This window comes from Varanus komodoensis, unplaced genomic scaffold, assembly GCF_004798865.1.
Source record: "Varanus komodoensis strain SLA01 unplaced genomic scaffold, ASM479886v1 scaffold5, whole genome shotgun sequence".
Lineage (NCBI taxonomy): Eukaryota > Metazoa > Chordata > Lepidosauria > Squamata > Varanidae > Varanus > Varanus komodoensis.
This window is the reverse complement of record NW_025336087.1, coordinates 5,677,960-5,698,598: the sequence shown is the minus strand read 5'-3', so window position 1 is coordinate 5,698,598 and position 20,639 is coordinate 5,677,960. Positions and strand designations below refer to the sequence as shown.

The 20,639-nt window shown below is 47.6% G+C and overlaps 1 protein-coding gene across 1 annotated transcript; it reads left to right on the top strand.

Moving 5' to 3' along the window:
- Positions 1 to 8,686: 8,686 nt before the first annotated feature.
- On the top strand, positions 8,687 to 18,735 carry PLK2 (polo like kinase 2). Its single transcript, XM_044446673.1, has 14 exons — positions 8,687 to 9,096; positions 10,314 to 10,421; positions 10,593 to 10,709; positions 10,917 to 11,046; positions 11,323 to 11,410; positions 12,096 to 12,191; positions 13,075 to 13,273; positions 13,381 to 13,528; positions 13,985 to 14,082; positions 15,449 to 15,569; positions 16,269 to 16,509; positions 16,636 to 16,765; positions 16,859 to 16,969; positions 17,974 to 18,735. The coding sequence occupies exons 1-14, from the start codon at positions 8,803 to 8,805 to the stop codon at positions 18,163 to 18,165; spliced, it is 2,073 nt and encodes a 690-aa protein (XP_044302608.1). The 5' UTR covers positions 8,687 to 8,802; the 3' UTR covers positions 18,166 to 18,735.
- Positions 18,736 to 20,639: the final 1,904 nt, after the last annotated feature.

Sequence of the window (20,639 nt, the reverse complement as noted above, 5' to 3'; positions counted from 1 at the left end):
GCCACAGATAGAGAGGAAGCAAAAGGAAAGAGAGGGAGGATCTCCAAAGCACGGCTTCCTGGCCTGGTCTCCAGCATTTCCTTGCTGCAAAGAGGAGTCACTGGTGAGGGTTTTTTTTTTTTTTGGGTGGGGTAGAGATATTCATGCTTTTTCCACTTTCACAGGGGTCCTGTTTCCCTAACCCTCATGAATGCGGAGGGCTGACAATATGTGATCGGACTTACATAAAAAATTGACTTAAATACTAATATCTGGTTTCTCAGGAATGGCACTCATTTGTACCCCAGGGATGCCTCTTTGTGTGTGTCTAAATGAACCTTATAATCACAGAAGCACCATAAATCTCCAGTGACCTTCCCTTGAGGAAAATTAATCTCTGATAAATACCAAAACCCTCAAAATGTCTCACTGCTCTGAAGTGTTGGTGCACATGCACCATGGAACATGGTACTTATTTTCCCGAAGATGCTTTCCCCACCCTCTTGCAACGTGCCTCATGGGCACTGGTGTCTATGAGGCCTGATGAACCCCATCAACCGACTTTCTCACAGCCCAGTCCCAGGCCACTCAGAGATCTGAGCAGAAGAACCACGTGGGTGCCTCTAATAATGTGGTTCTTTCCCATCTGAATGCCACCTTCTCTCCAGGGAGGGTAATTGCTGTGTGGGGAGGAACAAAGTTACTGTGGGGAGCAGGTTTCCCTGTTGCTAGTTTCAAGCTTCCAAAACAACAATCTCTTTGCAAAATAGCTTTTTATTCCTAGTTCACAACCAGCAAGCTACACCCTCTGGAGACTAGCCTTTATGCAAATCCAAACTAGAAGCTACTTCCAAAAGCCCTCCTTTTCAGTAACGCTGGGCTCCACCTCTGGGTGGCTCCTTCTGGAAAAGGACTAACCTCCGAGATCAGTGCAGGCCCTCTAACTGGGTAGTGATGCTGTCCTGATGCCACATCACGGGATCAAAGACCAGACAAGGCCAGGGCTCACCTTCCTCCCCTCCTTTGCCCCCTCCCTTCTCTTCCAAACCCCTGTCTGTTCTCATGATCTGTCTGACCACCTGGTTGTGCAGACTTGAGGCAACCACACTCTCCTCTGCCATCTTGACTCCTACATGCCCCGTTTGCCAGCCATCCTCATCCTCATCTGAAGAGCTGGTGCAAAGCACACCAAGAACAATTACCTAGTGCACTCCCAAGAGTCATTCACCTCCCCTCTAGATCGATATCGCTGGAGCATTGTGGGATTGGACTGCGAGGGCACAGGTATACTAGCATAAATCAGAGAAGCAGAGTCAGGAGGATTACTATTCCAGGTGCCCAGTAACAGGAAGAGTACAGTGCCCCAGTGTCTGAGGTCACTTGCTCTTTTCTTAGTCCTTGCAAAGAACCATGATGCGTTTTAGCAGCCGATTGTTGAGCAGACTGGGCTGATGCACGGTAAAACTGAGTGACTGCTGTGACGGGGGCAAGGCAAGTATGGAATAGCTTCCATGGTGTTAGGCCATGTCACAGACCACTTTTTCCCATGTGATTGCTTTCTCCTTTTCCGCCCCACTCCTCCTTTCACTAGTTTGTTTGAGATTGGAAGCCTTTATACTCAAAGGGCGAGAATCCAGCATTCTGCTTTCCTGATGCACTTCTCAGTTTTCCCACATGATGGCATGGCAGTAAATGCAGGAGTCATCTTGAGGCTTGGAAGGAGAGCAATGAAGGAACTAGAAAAGATATTCAAGCGCAAGGATGTTTCCTTGGAGAACAAGGCCAAGATCACTGAATCCCTGATCATATGTGTAGGTGTGGCAGCTGGAAAATGAAAAAGCTGGCAGAAAATAAAATCGATGTGTTCACATTGGGGATTTGTGAGGTATCCATTTGGAGGTGGGAATCCATTGGTTTTCCTGTGCTTTACGCCCCGGACGGTGGTCCGCTCTGCGGCAGCCCAGAAGCCAAGCTGCTTGTGCAGGTTGCAACAGGACCTTGCAACTTTTATGCAGGATGCAACATGGCTGCTGCACAAGCAGCTCCCTTCTTTCATGCCCTGTGCAGCTGTGGCATTTGTGCTGCTGCACATGATACAGCAGAAGGCTGCCAGTTGCACAACCTTAGTTCTGTGCACATTCATGAATGTCCCCTCAACTTAGCTCACTCGCTAAGACAGGGTCAGGCACTAGAGGAAGCCTATGCATGATAGAGGGATGGATTTCTCTAGGGTTTGTCCCAACCCTATTCAAAACATGGTGCTGGAGGAGAGCTTTGCAGATGCATCGGACTAAAGGAAAGATGAACAAGTGGGTCCTAGATCAAATCAAGCCAGAACTTTTCCAGGAAGCAAGCATGACGAAACTGAGGCTCTTGTAGTCCAGGCACATCATTAAGGCAAGATTCATTGGAGAAGACAAACATGGTGGGGGAAGTAAAGGCAGAAAAAGAATAAGGAAAACGATGAGACGGATGGGTTCCATATAGGAAGCTACAGCCTTTTTAGCCCTGATAGCCCTGCTCAGTCTTGTAGAGCTGAACAGGGCTATCAAGGACATTTTGGAGGGCACTCATTCATAGAGTCACCATTAGTTGGAGATGACTTAATGGCATGTAAGAGCAACAAAAAGCTACAAAGGGTGAATTGGTCCATCAATAAGGTAAAATGTCTTCCAGCGAGATCAAAAACTTGGGTTGCATAGAGCCTTTCCTAACGTGGAGCCCTCTAGCCATGTCAGACTTCAGTGCCCATAATGCCAGTGTGGTGTAGTGGCTAAGAGCCTGGGACTGGGACTCAGATGATCTGGGTTCTAGTCCCCGCTCAGCCATGGAGCCAACTGGGTGACTTTGGGCCAGTCACGGACTCTCAGCCCAACCTACCTCACAGGGTTGTTGTTGTGGGGATAAGATGGAGGAGATGTAAGCTGCCTTGAGCCCTTTGTAGGAAAAAGGCAGGATATAAATTGAAATAAATAAATAAATAAATAAATAATGCCCGGCCAGCATGGCCAGTGGAGTTGCATTCTAACACATCTGCATGGCACCAGTGCAGGGAAGGGGATGCTCTTATTTGGGCGGGGCAAGAAAATTGGTGAAACCAATCCTGTGAGTCCCCTTCCCAATTCCATGGTGCCTTTGGGCCTGCAAGAAAATGTGGCAGTGTATCCTCTCCTCCTAGCAGGATCACACTTGTTCACGGTTCCAGGCTGCTAAGCAGTCATGCTCTTATCCACAATGCTCCATTTCATTTCCCCCAACCCTTTCTTTGCCCACAGCGGATGCACAACAATTAATAATAATTGGATGTAATTCAATTTTGGTCAATGAATGGACAACAGAATGAAAGATGTGAGGCAATTCACAAAAACACCAGACAGAACAGGTTTAGCAAAATTAGTACATCCCTACCTGTGGGGCTAACTGGTAATATATTTGGCAGACATGGCCTGAATCCTCTCACAGAGAAGTTGCAGTAGTAACTGGGTCTTAAATGTCTACAAGACAATGATCCAGCACTGGAATTTTGAATGTAGTGTATGTCTGCTACTCAGCTAGCATGTGATAGTAGGACACATAAGGTTTGCCAAGCCTCTATCAGCGGTTCAAAACATAAGAATTAGCAGCAGGTGATGAGTGGATGAAAAGCAAACTTTATTCCTGTAGTCAGGATGGTGCCATGGGCATGCAGAGCAATCCTGTGGCCCTCAACGGTGGCTAGAGGGCCAAAAGGGTTTTCAGAATCCCAGATCAAAGGTCAAAAAGGAGCTCAGGACTGGGGATCAGAGCTGGGGCCTGCTCCTCCCCTCACAGTCCATGTGGAGGCAAACATGCCAACTGCTTCGCTGAGCTCATGAATGCTCCAGGGAGGAGGAGACTGGCTCCACCAAGATACAGAGTGTCCTGGGGGCACCCAGGCTCCTTCCCTCCCACTCTGATGGCCAAAATCAGATCTCCAAGTGTCTTTCAAAGTGAGAGAGGCATGGAGACAACCTTCCTTTTAGGGTTCCTTGCACCCTGCATAAGATGGGAGGAGTTCAGAGGGCTGTGACCCCCATGGGAGTGTGCCCTAAGTGAGTTTAAAATGCAAAACTGCACTGGCTCAGAGTATCTCTTGTTAGCACAATGGATGGGGTTGCTGTTCTAACAAGTCATGGATGTTAGCTGTTAGCATGAAATATGGAAGAAGAATAGTAATGAGGTATTTATGCTTCTTTATCCATATATTATGAGGCGGTCTCTCCACTCCCCTCCAAGCAGATCAGGACAAATGGCTTTCTAACTGAAGTTTCTATTATGTTGAAGGCTGGCTCTGCCAAACAAAAGGATTGCAGAAGTCAATAACCATAGACACAAAGTTAGAATACTAGGGAAATGCAGGATAATGATACGAAACTGAATAGCTCTCCTCCCTTCCAAATCAGAAAGAGCTGACTCCACCTTCAGAGTGGTTCGTGCTGCTTATGGGCCAGTTACTGGGAATGTCTGACACCTCTCAATTGGCCTTTTAACCTGATACCATACAATGGTACTAAGGATGTTCAGCCTTCCTCCACTGGTGCTCAACACCCGTGTGGCTCATCTCTGGGTCTGTGGGCCTCGGCATTTCAGCTCACCATTCCAATCCAACCCCTTCCTCCATCTCCAACTTGGAATCTGAGGCCACCACCTTTGAAGGCTGTATTATACCAGAAGCAGTTCCAGTCCCAAACCCATATCAGCTTCCAAACAATTCTGTGAAATCGGCCTAGCCAGCACGCCCCATTTGCACCTGAAGTTCCTGCATCTTCCTTCTCCGTCCTGCAACGGTTGACCTTGAGCCATTCTTCACTGCTTTCTGTTGCTCCCAGTCTCTGACTGCAAGAGTCCCTTAAGTGGGGCATACACAGCACATGCCCTGGTGTAGCATCAGGCAGCAACGCACCCCGGCCTGGGGTGCAGGCACAGCTGCGACTGCCAAGAGCACAGAACAGGTCACAGCCCTTGGCCGAGCGATGCAATTGTTAGTTGACCCAATCTGGTTTGCATAATTCATATTCACAAGTTGGATTTGCCCACTGTTTGGGCAAGGCATTTAAAAGTAGACACCTCGATGTGCCTAGTCATCCAGTTTAAGTCTGAGGACTGGGAAACAAGGGCAAGGGCTTGGTTTTCTTTTTGCACGAACATCCTAACAAGGCTGAGAGCAAATAAGTAGCAATTATCATACCACTCTTGGTAATTTGGCCTGTTGGCTTTGCCAGTCCATTAGATCGTATCATGTAGTTTCCCAGGAAGCTGCTTCCCTGAGTAACTCTTGCACTAACTGCATCAGCCACTAGAAGGCACTCTTGGTTGCTTTTATACTCCATGGAAGGGAGCGCGAATGATGACTCGTTTCATCCCTGCAGCAGGTAGGGCATTCTGCTTAGCAACAGCTACGATCTTTACACTAAGATCTTTACACTGATGGTCGGCAAGCTTCTGTAGTGAAGGGACCGAATGCAGATGTGTGAGGAAGACACCACAGAGAAGCAGCAGACAAGGATTCTGACAGGTCCCATGTCCAGGCTACCACACGGTTCTGCTGTTTTGACATGCCCTTTCCCAGTGTCTCATGGTGGCCATTTGCAGGCCCCAGTCCTCATCCGGTTTTATTTTCCAGTGAGATGGCTGGAATTTGCGCAGCAGGTTTTAAAAGAATGTGCGCTGCCTGCTCTTGAGGAAAACCGACCCACTCCTAAATACTGCAGTTGAACTGAAGGTGGGCAGTGGGGGGAGGTGGAATTGCATCTCTCTTTGTGTGTGACACGGTCATCAACCACCTGCATCTTCATGCTTAAAGGGAAATAATCTTGTTTCGTCCTGAGCCACCCATGTGGCACAATCGAGCTTTCGTACAAGTGCCTTGTGCTTGTCACCGTGCTTCTTCTGCCTTGCAATAAGAGGAGGGCTAATGGGTCGTCCGAGTGTCCAGGCTGGGTTTGTCCTCGAATGACTTTGGCTCAATTAGCCCAGGACTGCAATCTTCTTCTGCTCCTCAACATTGCTCAGCCTCGTTAATTTGGGCCACTTAAGCCTAGCATGTGTTCACCACATGGGCTGTTCATTAGAAAGCCATTTGGAGAAAAAAATAGGGAACAGAACAAGGGCAGCTTCACTCACCGCACCTGGGATGTTAATCCTGGGGATTTATCCTTTGGTGTTGCAGCTGTTGCCCTTCTTTGGGGTTGTGAAGGGCAAATTATTTATGTATGCATTATATAGCTAATTATCCTATAATCAACGTTAGTTTTTGTACACGTACACAGAGGATCCAGAAAAACCTCACTAGCAAAGCACTGGTCAGCATGTGGCCTCCTGGCCATGTTGTCCATTTCAGCTTTGGAATGGATGTCCCTTCCATTCCCAAGTGGGAAATGGATCTGTTTTATTCACTGTCTCAGTGATCTGAAGGATGGTGATCAATGGACCAGGCAGCTTTGGAGAGTGCAGTTGTGCAAGTCAGGAAAAACACAAGTTCACCAAATACTCCAGATTTCATCTTGGCACTCATTTCAACTGGAGTTCATATCAGACTGTGAGCTTCTGTGCCTTTTCTCTTTTGCATGAAAATATGTGCGTATTTTGTGCAATTTTTCAAATGAAGACATCAGTTTTGTGCATTTCTCATCAGTTGTGTGGGTAAATTGTATTTGCATACAGTCTTCAAACGAATGCATTTTTGTCATGTTCATTTCTTCAAAGTACCAATGATATCAACCACCCCCACTTTAAAAAAAAAAAACTGAAAAGCACCTTGCACTCTCAGGGGCCAAGGGCTGAGGCCGCAGGTCGCACCCTGGTCCGCGTTTGGTCCTGCAGGGGCAAACTGGGTAAAAGCCTGATCCAAAACCAACTGAATTTCTCATATATCCCTGCTGGAAAGGCAGAATGGTTATGTACTTCCTTTGTACCACTTTGCTCATAGAAGGGCATGCAAAGGCTCATGGCCAGATCAGACCAAGGCCCTATTCAGTCCAGGATTCTGTTCCCATAGTGCCCACTGAAATGCCTATAGGGAGCCCACAAGCAGGCCATGAGCACAATAACACCCTTCTATATGTGTTCCCCACAAGTGGTCTTAGAAGCACATGGGCGTGGATCCTGGAAGCAACCTATAGCCATCTCGATGAATAGCTGTTGAAAGCCATAGGTTAGCCCTTTAAAGCTGTCCAGGTGGCAGCTGCCACCACATTTTGTAGTGAATTATATACTTTAACTATGCTCCATGTGAAAAAAACTCCTTCCTTTCTGCTCTTAATCCGAAAACTACTGTTTCCGTATATGTTGGGCAGGGAAGGAGTTTGCTTGTCACCAGTTCTATTCCTGTGATCCCATTTTTTCAGAACAATCGACACCACCATTCCAGACAAAATGGCTTGTATCCCATTGGTTTCCTCCACTCATGGGAGACTCTTTGATCCAGCAGAAGCATCCATAAGCAAAGAGGAGAGAGAGCTTCTGAAGGCATCCACTTGACCAAAGGGCCTTCCACCAGTGGGTACAAGTTGCAGCTCATTGTGCTGCAATGTGGCCATTGCAAAGGACCCATCCACCACTTAGAAACACTGAAATTTATCTCACTTGGTCATGGGTTGGCAGAATAAACTAATACTTAATTTTCTTCCTCAGTTCCACAAAATGGCACTGGTTCTGTGGTCATGCCCGTGTGGATAATGCTATTCAGTGGTCTCCTTCCATTATGCAATGGTTGTACATCCTGCTCACCTCACAAGGTCTAAGATTGTTCCTAGCATTACCAGGCCAAAAAAGAAAATAAAAATTGATGGATCTAGCGGGGGCTCTGGCAGTGGGTCCTGGCAGATGCCCAAGGGTGCCCTGTGTGCATGCCAGCTCTGGCAGTATGTGCTGGTGTGTTACGAAAAAGTTTCATGTGCAGCTCTGAACCTAAGATTCTAATTCAACCTTCCCTAGTCAGGTGCGCGCCACCATTTATCTAGGGATGCTGGGAGCCGTAGTCAGACCCAACCGGAAGAACCAGGTCAGGGAAGGGTGTTAGGCAATGGGAGGAATTATTTGGGAGCCTCTTGCTGCTTGCAAAGCTGAGGGGAAGCAGGTGAGGCTCAGCAGGGTAATTCCCCTCCCCCCATGAAATGCCGCTACTGGTTCTGAGGCACTGGGCCTCACTCCTCCACTGTGAGCAGGCTGTAAGTCGCTCGGAGGCTTGTCTCCTATCTGGAACAAAATGAATCTTTCTCCTTGGCATTAAGACACCTTTTATGTGCACCAACCGCTGTGAGATGATCAACGCGGCCTTGGTGGCCAGGGTGGAAGAGGGTTCTGCGTCTCCTCTTTCTCCTCTTCAATCCAAATCACATTATTCAAGGATACCCGCCAGGTCGCTCTTCTGGATGGCACGACTGGACTACGAAATGCAACGCGCCCCCGCCCCCGTTTTAAGGCCTTCTGAGCGCTTGCTCAAGCCAGAGCCGCAGGATCCAGGGCGGCTTATCTGCAAGGATGCCCCCGTTGGGAAAGATCGGGGCCGCAAGTGGCGTTCGCCGATCACGCTGGTCCTGCGAGCGCGGGGCTCGCCCGCCACTTTCGCGGACCGATCGGTCGAGCGCCGTCGCGGAGGCGGGGCCATCGGCAGGGCATTGTGACGTCCAGGGGCGGGGCGGCGCTCAACTCGCCCTATAAAAGCACGCCGAGCGCCGCTTCTTTCGCTCAGTGATTAGGACGGTGGCGCTGTAAGCAGGTGAGCTGGCTCCTGGTGGGCTTCGGGCATTTGGGCGAGCCAGCCAGTCAACCAACCACCCGGCTGGTTGGCCGGCCGACGAGGCTATGGATTTATTGAGGACTATCGCTTACCAGCCGGGCAGTACTGGGGCCGGCGGCGGGGGCGGCAGCGCCGGCGGGGGCGGCGGCAGTAAGATGGGCGAGCAGGCGCTGCTGAGCAAAGCGTGCCACGGGGAGTCTCGGCGAAAGAAGGCGGCGGAGTCGTCGTCATCGTCCGAGCAGCAGAACCATCACCACCACCACCACCACCACTATCCGCACTCGGCCACCGAGATCTCACGGATTATTACTGACCCCACCACAGGAAGACGCTACTGCCGCGGGAAAGTGCTGGGAAAGGTAAAATGCCCGGCGGCGGCGGCAGCTCCATTAGGGATTCAGATAGCACCACGGATCTGCAGGGACTGGTCGCTAAAGCACGAACTGCCTGCGAGTGGGGCAGACTGCGAATCCCAGGAACTCCCCCCACCTTTATCCCCCGATTTGCCCTCCTGCCCCTCATCGCGCTTTGGACCACCCGCTTAGGCTTTCCTTGCGCGCGCACTCGCGCAACCCCCGCAGCTGCTCGCGCTCTGGTGCCTCTCCATTGCTTTATTCCCCTGTCCTGCCTTTTAGAAGGCACTCGTCTCTTCCTCTTCGCTTTCCACCCCGTTGCTTCCCCGCCACGTCTTTCCTTCTTCCAAAAAAATAAATAAAGCATTGCCTGGCGCGCGTTCGTGGTCGGTGCTCCGATTATCAGGCTCGTCCATCTCGAGTTTTCGCGTCCTGTTAACTTGATTTGTAGCTCTCCCCGCACCCCAGCCCCATGTTTATCTGCTATCGTCACTGCCTCTGCGGATCGCCCTTGGCACTTGTCGGAGTAGGCTCCCGCCGCGAAGGCTCCCGCGTCCAGCCTGCCCGAAAGGGCTGCTTGGCATAAGGCGCAAGGAGGGCTGCTCTACAGAGAACTGGCTCGACGGGGGCGAGGGGAAGGTGGGTCTGCCCCATGGATGGCGAGCCTTTGCTGCCGCCCCCCCCCCCGCATGTGCAGCTGCAGGAGGTGTCACCTGCTGTGCCTTTCCTGCTCTCGTGTGGCAACATGCATCTTGCGTGCTTGTCACAAAAGCTGTGGATCCGTATACCGCCTGCTTCCTACACGGCCCAGGTAGAAAAGGGATTCTCTGAGAGAGGCGGATGCTGCAGCTCCTCTGACATTTTTCCAGGTGTTGATCAGGAGCTGTACAGATTTATTTTAAATCTGTGCAGATTTAATCATCTATACAGATTGTAAATAAATCTGGAGTAGAGGGCTCAATGATTTTGTTAGCAACCAAGCTCCAGCCTGCCTGTCATTAATAGAGAAGAGGAGGGTTGGAATCAAGACATATGCAGTCTATCCTTTGGCCTCTGCTCAGAACTGAAGCAGCTGCTCTCCAAATCACCGTGGTGCTCACAGCAATGTGCTTTGCTAGTGGCGACTGTCCTGCTGGTCAGGGCAGCAGAAAGAGGGTACTGGGGCATGTGTGTGTCCTGCTCAGCTGCCGCTTCTAACAAGCTTCTCCGTCTTGTCTCTTCAGGGTGGCTTTGCCAAGTGTTACGAGATGACGGATCTGACCACGAACAAAGTCTATGCTGCAAAGATCATTCCTCACACCCGAGTAGCCAAACCTCATCAAAGGGAAAAGGTGTGTTGCTGGGCTGTGGTGACGCTCCGTGCAGGAATCTCTCTTCTCATGTGTTTGGGTGGCCCTTCCCCTTCCTCCTCCTCTGGCTGGCTCACATGGAAGCCTGTCTTCCCACGGCCTGCCCGGAACAGATGCCAATAACGCTTTTCTGTGCCGCCTTTCCCTCCACAGATTGATAAAGAGATCGAGCTGCACAGAATGCTCAATCACAGGCACATCGTGCAGTTCTACCACTACTTTGAGGACAAAGAGAACATTTACATCCTCCTTGAGTACTGCAGTCGAAGGGTGAGCATCCACTGGGCGCAATCCGGTATCCCTTTGCACGGAATCGGCAGCTAGTGTAAAATGTTTAAAATGTAAAAGGTATCTTCCATAGCTTCTCTAGGCAGTCCTTATTTCTTGCATTGAGCCTGGTTTTTTACCTCTCTCGGGTCTTGCACTTGTCTGCTAAGTGATCTTGTTTTTTGTTTGTTTTGCCCCTTCTCTCATCAGTCCATGGCTCACATTTTGAAAGCAAGGAAGGTATTGACGGCACCAGAAGTGCGGTACTACCTCAGGCAGATTGTGTCTGGATTAAAATACCTTCATGAGCAGGAGATCTTGCACCGAGATCTAAAGCTGGGTAAGTTGACATCCTCTCTGAAGACTTGGCTTGAGTTGAGGTGTTGAAAGTATGGTTCATTTTTCATAAACGGCAGTGCTGTTAAAACTGCACTCATGGGGATTAAGGGATAGGAGCAGCTTCGCTTGGAATGCTTGAGTAATAGCATTAAGTATTCATTCATTTAAAAAAGCCTAGTTATGTGCTTGGCTTCCTTTAAACACGAGTCAGCACTTGTCTTGTTCATCATTACGCTGACTGGCACTCTACAGGCGTTCTCCTTTCTTGTGTCTGCAGGTAATTTCTTCATTAATGAGTCCATGGAATTAAAAGTGGGTGATTTTGGGTTGGCAGCCAGGCTCGAACCACTGGAACACAGAAGAAGGTAAGGATCTGAGAGAGGGGATCATCACCAGAGTGCAACTTCATCTTTCACCACTGGCTCTTGCTTAGAGCAGGATGGCCTCCGGGATTTGCATTTGTAGTTATCTGCACTAGTGAGTGATGCAACGGTTGGCCTGTGACCTCTGATGATTGAGGAGTAGCCTTTATCTTGGCCTCTCTTTGTCAAGGTCAGTGGCTCAGTTCATCCCGATGGTTGCCTGGCCGTGAAAGATTCCAGCCATTTCCAAACAGAACTGTGTTTAGAGAAAGGCAGTGTGGAGTTAACACAGGCAGTGGCTGAGCTGTCATCTAGGGCAGCTGCCTGAGGCTTCAGGAGAAACAGCACGACTGCAGCCTGTAGGTTTTACGCACCCCCTACTCACCATCAGTGGTGCTTCACGGCAGTGTTGCATGACCAAGACAGCTTGGCGGGGGCTCACAGGCAGCAGTAGCAGAAGGTCCCCATGGCACCTGTCCCATAGTGTAGCTGGACGTCACCACCACTTGGCCGTCCACATGCTTTAGTCCAAGCACACCAGTGTGTGACGAAATTGCTTTTGGTTTCACTGACACATCTAATAAGCATGTTTAAAACAGGGCTGTGTAGGGAGCAAGCCTAAACTGAAAAGGCAGCCCATAATCATTGATCTGGTACCTTTTAACCACCTCCTTGGGTTGTCTTTCAGAACCATCTGCGGCACACCTAATTACCTTTCCCCGGAAGTCCTTAATAAACAAGGGCATGGTTGTGAATCGGACATCTGGGCCTTGGGCTGTGTCATGTGAGTATCTCACGGAAATCTAGCTGGACTGCCAGGCCATGAAATGAAGACCTTGATTTACTTAGGACCCATTCACTGCAGACACCTTCACTGTCTCTGCACCAAGTTAAAAATTATGACCTGTATAATGACATAGATTAAGTAGGGTTGCTTATTTTTGTATACTTAGCTTTGTTCGTGCTCCTCATAGGGCAAAAACTTGTGGGTATGGAATCTCAGTCTTAGGAGAACTGGAAATCCTACTAAGATCCGACTTCACAAATCTTTATAAGAATGACACATGAATATAGAGCTGCTGTACATAAAGTAAAACCACTGGCTTGTTCAGCCTGATATAGTAACCAATTGGCTACTGGTTTTTCTAAAATCTAGGAGTGGGGACACCCTCCCCAGGCCAGATAGCCTGGGATCTTTAGCTGGATGTCTGGGATGGAACCTGAAACCTTCTGCATGCAGTCTGAGTCAGTGAGCTACTTGTGATCCAGATGTTTTGGGCTACAGCTTCCTTGGCACCATGGCCAATAGTTGTAGGTCTAACCATCTGGAGGGTCACAAGTTACTCACACCTGGTCTATATTCCACTGATGCACTTTAGGTTTTCTCTAATGCACTTCCCATTCTTTTTAGCCCCATAGGCTAAATATCTGCTAACCCAGATTGTTGAATGTGGTACCATATCCTCTGTATTTACATGGAATTGTGGCTTGTCCTCAATTCTTTTTTCAGTCTTCCAGCCAATAAAATCCATCTAACCTTTTCCAAAAGTAAGTTGGAGAAGGGTGAATATTCTTGGCCAGAGGCTGTTTGTAAGGATCTTCAGTTTAAGCAGTAAATTATTTTTGGCAAAGAGTCAAAGATTCTCTTCCTCTTCTTTCTCTAACAGGTATACAATGTTATTGGGAAGGCCTCCCTTTGAAACAACTAATTTAAAGGAAACCTACCGGTGTATAAAGGAAGCAAAATATTCTTTACCCTCGTCCCTGTTGCCTCCTGCAAAGCACTTGATTGCCAGCATGTTGTCAAAAAACCCAGAAGACCGTCCCAGCTTAGATGACATCGTTCGGCATGACTTCTTCTTACTGGTTTGTAGCATTTTTTCCCTTTTTTGGATAAATGCTGGGGGTCAGCTAGCTTTGTTTAGAATGCAACTGCCAGGTTGCTGACAGTTTTGTGCATCTTGCTTCTGCAGGGCTTCACCCCAGAGAGACTTCCAGCTAGTTGCTGTCATACCGTTCCTGACTTCAACTTGTCAAGTCCAGCTAAGAATTTCTTCAAGAAGGCAGCTGCAGCCCTCTTTGGGGGCAAGAAGGAAAAAGCGAGATACTTCGACACACACAGTACGCGTTTCTTTATGCCTTAGTCCTGTGCAGCACACTCATTGCCTCCCACTGCCTGTTTTGAGCAATGCTTTGGGTTTCCTGATCCTAGCTATGTATTCAGCAGCAAGCACTTAATACTGCATTCTTGCTACTTGCAAAGGCTTGGTTTGCTGCTTCAACAGCTCTGTTTCAGTGCAGAGCTGCCATGAAGCAACACTAGCAGGCTTGCATGCCTGCTGATTGGCTGCAAGCTTGCAGTCTTGTCAGTCCCTTCTTGGTGCTGTTCTGGTGGAATCACATGGTTGGCTTTGAGATCAAATGCATGCAAAGGAAACTAGTTAGTGACTACACTGCAGGAAAGGAGAGGACACTGTATCCCCATCACGGGTACCACACAGTCTTGAGTACCAGACACATGCTAGTGTGCTTTTGGAAGCAGGAAAGCTCAACTTGCATTGATTTCTATTTTACCAGATCGACTTGCTAAAGAAGATGAAGAAATCTATAAACTTAGACATGACTTGAAAAAGACGTCAATCACTCAGCAGCCTCTGAAGCATAGACCAGAGGAGGTAAGCACATGGTTATAGAATAACTGGGATGCTTATGGAATGGACTCACCTGTACTGTCAATTAGGGTTCAACATTGATGGCTATCAAGTGATGCCTGCAGAGAGGCTCAGGCACCATTTCATGACATGGATGGCGTAGCCTTTGGCACCTGTGCCTAACATCTGGGTTTCTCTTGACTGCAGGACTTCACTGCAGGTCATTTAGCATCTATGGTTCTGTGTTCCACACTGGAATGCTGCAGGGCACAACTTCTCATTCTTGGAAGGGCTTTATTTCAGTGCAAACTTGAATGTGTGCAAACTTCATTTGCAGTCACCCCTGTCAAAGTTTCAGCAAAACTTGTAAGGAACTGGATGCTGATAGTCGGGTACCATAGATAAAAAGATACAGTGCTGAAATGAGCAAAAATGCAAAAGAAATGGCACAAAATTCTTTAAGCATAAATGCCCAAATAAAGATTCTTCCACATGGCCAGTCTTCAACACTGTTGGTCATACCAGAGCAGGTGTGGGCAACCTGTGGCCCTCCAGATGTTTTGGCCTGCAGTTCCATCATGCCCCACCACTGGCGGTGCTGATGGAAGTTATAGCTCTTCATAGCTTCCATCATGGTGACTCCTGCAATGGCAGCTTCCACAAGTTGCCCCCCTCTGTGTTAGAGTGACAGAAATAGGTCGGGGCCCAGCTGGTGGTAGCAATTTTCTTCCTGGATGGTCCAAGTTGTTGAAGAGTATAGGTTTCGTTTAGCCCTAATGCTATCCCTCAACAGTTCCCCTGTAAATAAATAAAGGGAAACCACAGCTTGCTGCCCCAGGAGCAAAATGAAATGTGGCATGCTAATAGGCACAGTTGAGTTGAAGGCAGAGATGAGCCAATTGGTATTTTTGCTTTGTCAGTTTTTCATTTACTCATTTGTAAGTCCATCCTCTCCATCCTGTTCCCACATTGGTCCATGAATGTCTTTTAAAAGAATTTTAAATTCTAGTACATGAGTCATTGTGTCCCAATCTGCTTCTCCGTCTGGGATGTGCAAGTTAGGTCAATTCCTTTAAAAATGGGACCCACGTGAACTTTTTCCCATCTCTAACTAAGGGCAAAAAATCTGTCCAGCCTCTCTGCTGCTGTAACTGGTGGAGCTCTTACATGGCGTGTGTCTGGAAGGCACATTGTGCCGTATATCTTTCCAAGGGAATTCCCTGGCAATGGTGAAAGGCTTCCTTTTACACGTGTCCTGGGACATGACGATGGCATCAGAAGCAAGTCATCAGTACACCTTTAGAAATAAAACAGTTGCATTCTTTTAGGTTGTGTAAATAGTGGCCATTGGTTATGCTCTGGCAACTACATAGGATTTTCTGTTTTCCAGGAGATCAAGCCTCCCAGCACTACTGTAGCTAAACCTGGCATGCTTACAGAGACTAAACAAATTGATGCAATTCGAATGATTGTTCGGGGGACTCTAGGAAGCTGCAGCAGCAGCAGTGAATGTAAGTGTGACCTATGATCTCTACCTATGATCTCAAATTGTTTTGAGCAAGTATGCGCATTTAGCATTGTTCCTAAGAATGGGAAATTCATAGGAAGTTGCTATGTTTTCCCTGTGATCATTTCAGACTAACAAAGTATATTTAGGGGGAAAAACTTAACTCTGATAGAAAAACATGGAACCTCCGAAGAGCTCTGGAAACTAAGGGTGCCAAGAATTTCCATAGGCAAGGCCAGCATCAAGGGTAGGCATGGCCAGGTCCATGCCAGGGGACTACATTCCCGCAGGGCCCCACTGCTGAGCTCTCCCTGGAGTTCCTGCTCCCCGCTCAGTGCAGCCTGCTTGCCTCCACTAGAGCAGGAGCAGCAGATGCCACTCCTTGTTTGCTGTCTGCCTCCCAAACAAGCCAGTGACCTCAGTGATGGCACAGAGAGGGGCCATAGCAGCCAGTAACAATGTTGGTTCGAAGAGACTCGCTGAGGGAGGGGGCCATTGAAGGTTTCTTGCCAAGGGCCTTTGGAAGCGATTCCTCCTTCCTCTTCTAGGAGAACCTTAGGAACTGCAGTACTGATTCTGCAGCAAAGATTTTTATACCATCCTTAGTGACGTAATCTGGAAGGGCAGGTCAAAGGAACACTGTAAATACAACACATTGTTGCATAGATGATCACTCTGCCATTTTTCCCTCCCCCCTGCTCAGGCCTCGAAGACAGCACCATGGGAAGTGTAGCTGATACTGTCGCAAGAGTGCTTCGTGGGTGTCTAGAGAACATGCCGGAATCCGACCATATTCCCAAAGAACAGCTGACTGCCTCTTTCCAGTGGGTCACGAAATGGGTCGACTACTCCAATAAATATGGCTTTGGCTATCAGCTGTCGGACCACACTGTGGGAGTTCTCTTCAACAACGGTGCACACATGAGCCTCCTTCCAGACAAGAAGTGAGTGAGTGACTGACTGACTGACTGACTGACTGACTGAGTGACTGACTTGGGGGCAGATGGGTACTTGATCCTTCCTCCTCTCTGCGTAAACTTAACCGGCTTGTCATGTGTGTTTGCTTCCAGAACAGTCCATTACTATGCAGAGCTTGGCCAGTGCTCAGTCTTCTCTGCCACTGAAGCCCCAGAACAATTCATCAGTCAAGTGACTGTTCTAAAGTACTTCTCTCACTATATGGAGGAGAACCTCATGGACGTGAGTTGTGTGAATGAAAGCCTTGGAAGCCATTTTAATAAAGGTCGCCATGTGATCTCTGCTCTAATGAAGTGATGCCCTTTGCCTTTTCAGGGAGGAGATCTTCCCAGTGTCACAGATGTTCGCAGACCCAGGCTATACCTCTTGCAGTGGTTAAAATCTGACAAGGCACTGATGATGCTCTTCAATGATGGCACATTTCAGGTGGGCCTCCTTGCCTTTCCCACCTTCACTGCTCAGAATTCTACCCAGCTTGTTCAGAATCAGCAGGCAGATCTTAAGAGGCCTGCTTTAGACCCTGGATAGGCAATGTAACGAACTGTTGAACAAGATGTTGCAGCAACAACTGATTCTCAGTGTGATCGGATGTCTCCATGAAAGTCGAGGAGCCAGTTGCTTGCTGGGGTTTTTGGCCACAAATGGATATGATTAGTTACAGCTATAGAAGAATAGTTCTGCCAGTGGGTTCCCTAGATGTTAGAAAACAACTCTGTATCAAGCAAAATATCTGTACAATACCTATGGGTGATCTGATATTCCATGTTTAGAAGCTACCTGAGCTCTGCAGTGCATTCAATTCTTGAATGGATATTTCTGCTCAATATGGGCACCATCGTTCTCCCCCTTATGGTAGCTTTTGCCTGCTTATAGTCTGATCTATGCATCCCATATGTGTTGGACTGCATTTCCCATAATTCCCAGGCAGCATGGTTTATGGCCATGTTGGCTGGAAGTAACAGGAATCACATTCAAATTGATCTGGGGGTATCAAAGGTTGAGGGAGGTTGCTATACATGCTTTTGCCAGAAGTAAATCCCACCTGCTGTACAACGCAACGTGGTTCTGCATAAGTGTGCATGGGACAGAGCCAAAGAGATCTCATGTCCTAAGTAGACATAATCCTGAAATGCATGACTACAGGTTTTTGATTAAGTACTTAGGCTGTGAAATATTCTTATTAGCTGTAGCCCAGTATGGCTTGACTGTTCATAGTAGCTAGTTGGTATGCATTCAGGACAAAGACGTATAAAATGAGAAAAAGGAATTCATATTAACTTTAAATCTGCCCTGAGTTAAACCCATCACTGCAAGCTTTTTAGCTGGCAGGTTGATAAGCATGGCCAAATACTGAAGATAGCATGGGTAAAATGTGCTTGTATTTTGAAAGGCTGAAACGTGTATTAAGCTGAAATTAATTAATTTGACAGGTGAATTTCTACCACGATCACACGAAAATCATCATTTGCAACCAAAACGAGGAGTATCTGCTTACATACATCAATGAAGACAGACTATCTACAACATTTCGTTTGACCACACTTCTGATGTCTGGGTGTTCACTGGAGCTAAAGCATCGAATGGAATATGCATTGAATATGCTGTTGCAAAGATGTAATTAAAGAACTCTTCTTAAAAAGCAAAAGGACTTCTCTCACTGAAGTCTACGGCGGAGGCATTGGGGGAAAAACAGTATGTTGATGGATGAGTGAGGCGTAGGGACTGGTACGAACAAAACTTATTCTATGTGCTGGGCTGGGACCAGACATGAAGCCCATGGTCGTCTTGGTTGGATTACTGGTGTGACAAGGAATTCTCTGGAATGTAGCTTTCCTTGGTTCACTCCCTTTTGAAAGAGAGGAGTTGGACTTGAAGCTCTGCGGCAAACCGTTCTGATGCAAGACTGAAACTGTGAATAACACTTGAGGATCTGGGAGGGAGGGGTATCTCGTTGTTGTGGAATGACTGTAAGGGGCAGCTTGTGGCTGCTTAACTGTGAACTATGGCCATAACGTTTTTCTTAATTTCTTCCAAGAAACTGATCACACTTGTGGCTGGCAAAGTGCATTCCTTGTTAATAATTTTTTTTTATTTATTACAGCCCAAAGTGAAGTATTTATTACATGCATTTTTTTGTAACTGTGATTTTTAAATATACCTTTGTTGGCAATAAAGCTTGGGGAAAACCTGAAGCACTGCTTTCAGTATGCATGTGTTTTTACTGCGGTGAAGATTAAATTCAGAGTGCAAAGAAGCACTTGGTTCCAGAGGACAATGGTTGGTCCTTAATTCTGAGATGAGGATGATGGCTGTCGGTGTACTAATATTTTACAGCACTGATGGAAAAAGTTTACCTAAATAAGACTAATCTATTTAGCTAAGGCTCAAACTCTATGGTTTATAGCAGTCTTCCTTCAACCCAGTGCCCTCTGGATGTTGTGGGGTTCAGCTCCCATCAGTCCTAGCCAGCAGCACTTGGAAATGAAGTCCCGCATAAGTGGAGGTCACCAGACTGAAGAAGGCTAATTCATGCATCATAGTGCACATGGCTTATAAGTGACCCCAGCATTTACTTTAGAGTAGTAAGACAGTTTGCCAGAAGTCTTTGGACATCACTGAGACTGCAGTCCTGGGCATGCTTACCTAGGAGCTTTTCCTGTTAATAGGGCTTGATCCTGAATACACAGGACCGAACAGTCATTCATTCTTTGGTGGATCTCAGTACTGCTTTCTAAGCTGCAAGTTACATTGTTAATAGAGGTACTTGGGGCTAATTTCTTGTGATAATGTTGAAGCATGCATTTGTCTTCCCTTCTCTAATCCAACACCTTCCTAATGATGGTGTAGACTACAGCTCCCATCTCTTGCAGCTGAGCAAACCATCTGGAGAAACTTTAGATTGCTGACTCCGGTACTTGTAATGCATGGCCAACTCTTGGGAAAGCAGGAACATAATGGCTACATAGATGTGGCTTTTCTTCTCTTGTTGCTTATGCATTTCAAAAACAAAAGGTGGTTTATCTTCACAGAAACACTAGTGTGAATACTAGAACCTGAGGTCTTCCCTTGAAGCTGATTGGTGGGAGATTCAGGACAGAAAAAAGCCCTTCACACTGTCCTTTGCACACCACACAGTTTAACTATGGAATGTCCTCCCAAGAGATGCAGTAATTGCCACCAATCTGGTCAGCTTTAAAAGGGAGTTGGGTAATTCACAGAGGAGGTTATCAAAGCCTCTATGCTACCTCCAGCATTAGAGGCACTATGACTATGTACAGCAATTGCTGGGGAAACTGGGTTAGAAAGTTGCAGTTGCCCTCATGTCCTGCTTGTGGGTTTCCCATGGTTGGTAGCTGGCTGGTCACTGTGAACAATGCTGGACTAGATGGACCTCGGTCTGATCCAGCATGACTCTTCTTTCGCAAGCCTAGCGATTTCACACTCAGGTGTGCTCTCGGGAGTGGGGCTGCCACCAAGGAAAATTGCAGTTCACTGGCAGAGCCTTTGCTTTACCTGCAGGAAGTCCCAGATTCAATCCACAACTTCTCCAGGCAGGGCTGCAAATACTTCTGCCTGAATGCTTGGAGAGCCACTAGCAGTCAGTGCTGGCAATCCAAGGCTGGGTGGATCAATGACCTGAATTCAGGTCCTTGGAAGAGTATGAATCTCATCCTTCCTGGTCTGCGGGTGATGATGGCAACCTTCCACAGCCTGTTGATATGTTATTAATTAATGTATAAATCTTGCATTCCAGCCAGAGCCACCAAAGGTGATCCACACAATTATAAGTAGATCTCATTGAGCATACATTGTCTGTTTTCTTGCATCAGCAATGTATGCCCAGTGGTCAAGTACTTGCCTTCAACATGGCCCATGAGCCTCAGATTCCCACTGCTAGGAATTCCTTCCCCAACTTACAATATGAAAGTTGAGGAAAACATCATAGCAGGTTCTTGCTGGGCCATCAAGATGAGCATAGCTGCCAGGAAGGCCAGTGACAGACAGTAAAGGGAGGTCAGTGTGTGAATGATCCTGGAGTCAAGTTAGAAAGAATACTCAAGGCTCTGACAGAGCAATTCTGGGCATGTCTGCTCAG

What these genes read in the sequence shown, in the direction of transcription:
- PLK2 (XM_044446673.1), top strand. Translation starts at nt 8,803, where the DNA reads ATGGATTTATTGAGGACTATCGCTTACCAGCCGGGCAGTACTGGGGCC. An exon ending in CTGCAGCAGCAGCAGTGAAT is followed by an intron (nt 15,570 to 16,268) that starts GTAAGTGTGACC and finishes CCCCCTGCTCAG; the next exon opens with GCCTCGAAGACAGCACCATG. An exon ending in AGCCTCCTTCCAGACAAGAA is followed by an intron (nt 16,510 to 16,635) that starts GTGAGTGAGTGA and finishes GTTTGCTTCCAG; the next exon opens with AACAGTCCATTACTATGCAG.